The sequence below is a fragment of the Benincasa hispida genome, chromosome 10, assembly GCF_027475165.1.
Source record: "Benincasa hispida cultivar pf3 chromosome 10, pf3_genome.v1.1, whole genome shotgun sequence".
In the NCBI taxonomy this organism is placed as follows: domain Eukaryota; kingdom Viridiplantae; phylum Streptophyta; class Magnoliopsida; order Cucurbitales; family Cucurbitaceae; genus Benincasa; species Benincasa hispida.
In genome coordinates, this window is record NC_143487.1 from 8567001 (window position 1) to 8571631 (window position 4631).

The window sequence follows — 4631 nt, forward strand, 5'->3', positions numbered from 1 at the left end:
AAAGAAAACTCCTTGATCTTATGCCTTAAGGTGTTCTTGAAATCCTTCCACAATCCTTCCACAAAGGAGGAAATTTATCAATAATAACGACAACTTGGAATTACTTGTTTAGGAGCATACCTTCATTTATTATTTCATGGGCTATGTTTTGCAGTTCATGGGCTGACAACATATTTTTTCAAACTGGCCTCCGCGATGTCATGCTTTTCTTGGAGGGCATCCCAGACATCTTTTGTTGTCTTCATTGTACTGTAATAATCATACAGATTGTCAGTCAAACCGTTTAAAACAAAAATTTTGCATAAGAAATCCCTTTCTTCTCAATCACCAACTTCTTTTATTTGTTGTTCAATCAGATCTTCTTTCAAAACAGTTGGCTTCTCCGTAGTACAAACGTCGGCAATCTTCTTGTCAGTGAGGAAAAACAGCATCTTCTGCTTCCACCGTTTGAAGTTCACTCCTTTGAACTGAAATGGATGATTGAGGTCGGATGTCATAATGTCTTTTTTATTTGTAAAAGCCATTGCAGGAATGGCAGATGAAACTCGTCTTAAAATTTTTGGAACAACTACCTCCAATGGGCAGAAATGGTCGCAAACAAACGATGTCTAATGTAAAAAAAAACATGCAAAAAAGAAAATCGGTTATAGGCTGAGTTTCGAAGTTCACTCTCTTTAATACGTTTCACGACTCTGTTCCTTGTGCAAACAGTTCAAAAATTGCCACGTCGTCCCCAGGATAAAACAACCCAGAAGAAATGAATCTATCTCGATCGAAGCTGCATTGAAATCGATCAAAAAATTCACACCCTTCAGATGAATATAGGTTGCTCGAAAATTGTAAAAAAAAAATAGAGAGGGCCTCTGTATGTAAAGAAGAGAAGAAATGAACATGTTCTAAAAATGTGAAGGAACTGCCCACAATTTTGGGGAGAAGGGCGTGCACAACCATAGAATACGGAGGAAGTTCCAAGGGCCATGTAAATAAAGAATTAATAATAATTATTCTTTTTAATAATAAAAACTAATCACACACACATACCTCGCCATGCCCAATTAGACAGATTGTAGGATGTCTACCATATCAACATTTGTGGATCTTTTCACTCCCTTTAAAATATGAGAACCCTAAGGGCCTAAACCTATGACTCAAGGTTAGAGTATAAGAAGGAGATTCCACTTCCCAAACTAAGCAATGTGGGATTCTAAAAATGTCTTTTTCCATTAACACTTAAAAAATTTCTCTAACTCTAGATGTTTTCTTTATTTTTCCCTTCCTAAGTAATGCAAATGTTTTCTTTATTTTTCCTCTCACCAATTGTCCTCCAAAATCCTTAAGTGTCACTCTTTTTGTTTATTAAACCTAAACAATGTATTAACTCACATTCAGCTACTAACATACAATCTTGTTAAAACATTTAAATCCTTAACATACTTGGTGGTTCTCTTATTCTACTTTCTTACTACTATAGTCTATATACTTCGTTTGAAACAAATAGTTTTAGAGGACGTTTGGGGCAATAGGTGAAGTTACGAGATCAAACTCTAGTTTGGAGAGTTGTAAAGTCTTGGTACCTATAGTGCAAAAAGTAAATAAGGTATAAAAACTTAATGTTTTTTTTTTTCGTAGTAGAACTCACAAGCTCCTTGAGGCAAGACAAGAAGTGGAGTTCCTAACTCTCTATTTTCCAATTCAAGAAGTGTTTGGCCCAAATCTATATATATATATATATATATAAATTTTTGTTTGAAAGTTTGAAGCATTTGAATACGTATATATGCTTTTTAAACAGATGAACTAATTAAGATGGGGATGGCATCACTATCTTGATTCTAATTGAGCTACTCTTCTTGAAAGGAGTCAATATTACTAAACAAGAGGGGTAATTAATAATGGATAATATAATGGCAAAAAAAGAAAGAAAAAAAAAAAAAGAAAAAAAGAAAAAAGAAAACGCTAGATAGTTCAATAATATCATTACAATACAACGTATGAGTTGGTATCATTAACTCCTAAACCAATCACTACACCCACTTCCTTTAATTCCCATCCGCCATACCATTACTCCATAAAACCCCACTATGCCCTTTCGCTCACTCCGCTCATTTCCCTTTTTCCCACTCCACTGATCGATCTAACTTTAATTTCATATTATTATGGCCTCAACCTCAACCCATTTGCTAATCGTCATGGCGCTGCTCTTTGTGGGGTTTGTGAGCTCCAACATAGACCAGGACAGGGCGGAGTGCGCGGACCAGGTGGTTGGGCTCGCCACTTGCCTGCCCTATGTGGGCGGCGAGGCCAAGGCACCCACCCCTGACTGCTGCAGTGGTCTCAATCTCGTGCTTCAAAAGAGTAGGAAATGTCTTTGTATTTTGATTAAGGACCGTGATGACCCAAGCCTCGGACTCAAAGTTAATCTTACGCTTGCTCTTGGGCTTCCTACTGCTTGTCATACCCCTGCCGACATCAAAGACTGCATCGGTATACCCATCTTTCTACCTTCCAAGCTTCCTTTTTTGTATTTTTTAAAAAATATTTTAATTATTTTTTGGGTGTATTGTGGGACTAAGATACATAGAGATAAAATACATCAAAGTATTACTTTTTGTCACATGAGAAATTATCTTTTAAAATATTTTAATTTATTATTTATATGTATGATAAGAGTGTGATGAATAAAGATTAATATTATGTATAATATTCTTATTCTCATAATATTCTTCTCTTTAATTTATTAATTAATCTGAAGAAAATATACTCCTTTTTTTTTTTGGTGGTAATTCATGAGTATATATGTGAACTACAGGGCTTCTCCATCTGTCGCCAAACTCCAAGGAGGCTAAGGATTTTCTAGAAACGAACCCCAAGGGAAGTAACACTACATCAGCACCTGCTACTGCTGGTATAACTCTATTTTAAAAAAATTTAAAAAAAAAAAAATCTTATTTCGATACCTAAACTTGGAATCTTATCCTATTTTGGTTCTCAAACTTTAAAAAACGTTCATTCTAGTCCTAAATTTTTTTAAAAAATGCCTACTTTGATCTTTACTATTAAAATTTTGTTAACTCTTAAACATAACGGTGAGATGTCTTGTATTTTTTAATGATTAAATTGCGAAATAAGTTAGTCACGCTAAAAAAATCTGAAGCTTCAATTTTGAATTAGATGGTAAGGTAAATTTCTGGTGGAGATCTCAAAAGTCATTGACATTTTACTTTACTTTCATCTTGCTCAAACCATGTTAGATGCACTTTCATCTTTAAACGGATTTCATCCTTAAAAGTTAATAGAAATTAATAGTAGGGACAAAAATAAATAATTTTTAAAGTTTTAGGACTTAAACAGACGAACCAAAATAAAACAAGATTCATAGTTCATGGATCAAAACAAGATTTAAACCATTTTTTTATCTCTCTTAAAATTTATTTCAATTTCTCCGCTCTTAGAAAGAAATTATATATATATATATATGAATATGATATGAATTTCCACATTTAACTATTTTAGTTACCATTAATATTTTTCTTTTTAACAAATGAATGCATTGTTTGCGAGTGCATTCACTATAGAGGTTGAAAATCCCACATTAGAAAAATCAAACGACCTCACAATGTTTATAAAATAGATTAATTACTCCTTGCATTATTAATTAGTTTTGAGATGGAACTCAATGTTATGAAACTGCAATTTGTAGCACTTTTAGGTTAATAATAATAATAAAGTATATACCAACATTTTCAAAGGATTACAAATATAACAAAATCTATCTATAATTGACTCTATCATTGATAAACTTCTATCAACGATCAAGAGTTGATATAAATTTTGTTATATTTGTTATATCTGTAAAAAAAATTTATACTCTGTTAATACTTTAGGTTGAATTGTTATATTTATAGTTGTTCTCAAGGACAAAAAGAGTCCGTGAATTAAATGTTTTTTTTTAAAAAAAATAAAACAGTAAAAAATGGTTTTTTTTTTTTTTTTTTTTGAAAAGAAAGAGAAATTCCTTTAATGCATGGTGTGGAATATTTTGTTTGTTTTAAATTGTTGCAGTTAGTGGGAATTCCACGCAAAATTCTGAAGCGAAAAATGATGGTGGAACGAAGAGGAATCAGTGGTTGGGTGTGGAGATATTCGTTTGGTTTTCCACTTCATCGTTTCTACTCACTTGTATTTGGTAGTTCTGTTTCGATTTAGTTGTTCTTAATTACTTTTCCAAATAATTAAAATGTTTCGTTAGTTTAATATAAAATCATTTCGTATATGCTTCCCTACCTATTATTAATTTATAATTATCTTCAGATAAATTGTTTGAAATCACCACGATTAATGTTGTTTTTCTTAAAGTACAATTTTAGATAAGAAGATTTAATGTCAATTGAGTTATGTTCAATTTGATATTAATATATGGTTGTTTTACAACCGTGACTTATATGAAGTCTCTAAAATTTTATTGATTATTATAGAGTAATTGTACTCTTCTAAGAAAAAAGAAAAATGCAAGGTTCGATTTTGTCGAAATTTTTGAGGGCCCTGAGAGAATAAAAAAAGTTGGTTGTTCGCACATTTAATTTAATGTTGCAGCAAGTAATAAAAATAAGTTGTAAATTGAGTCTTTTTCA

The 4631-nt window shown here is 32.0% G+C and overlaps 1 protein-coding gene across 1 annotated transcript; it reads left to right on the forward strand.

The window, feature by feature from the left end:
* Positions 1 to 1991: 1991 nt before the first annotated feature.
* LOC120087561 (non-specific lipid transfer protein GPI-anchored 6) lies at positions 1992 to 4271 on the forward strand. Its single transcript, XM_039044363.2, has 3 exons — positions 1992 to 2484; positions 2810 to 2905; positions 4063 to 4271. Exons 1-3 carry the CDS (start codon positions 2157 to 2159, stop codon positions 4188 to 4190), a joined length of 552 nt encoding a protein of 183 aa, XP_038900291.1. The 5' UTR covers positions 1992 to 2156; the 3' UTR covers positions 4191 to 4271.
* The last annotated feature ends 360 nt before the right edge of the window (positions 4272 to 4631 follow it).

Excerpts from the sequence above, each read along its gene's own strand:
- LOC120087561 (XM_039044363.2), top strand. The coding sequence starts at position 2,157 with ATGGCCTCAACCTCAACCCATTTGCTAATCGTCATGGCGCTGCTCTTT. Across the intron at positions 2,485-2,809 it reads CGACATCAAAGACTGCATCG|GGCTTCTCCATCTGTCGCCA; the intron begins GTATACCCATCT and ends TGTGAACTACAG. Across the intron at positions 2,906-4,062 it reads ATCAGCACCTGCTACTGCTG|TTAGTGGGAATTCCACGCAA; the intron begins GTATAACTCTAT and ends AAATTGTTGCAG.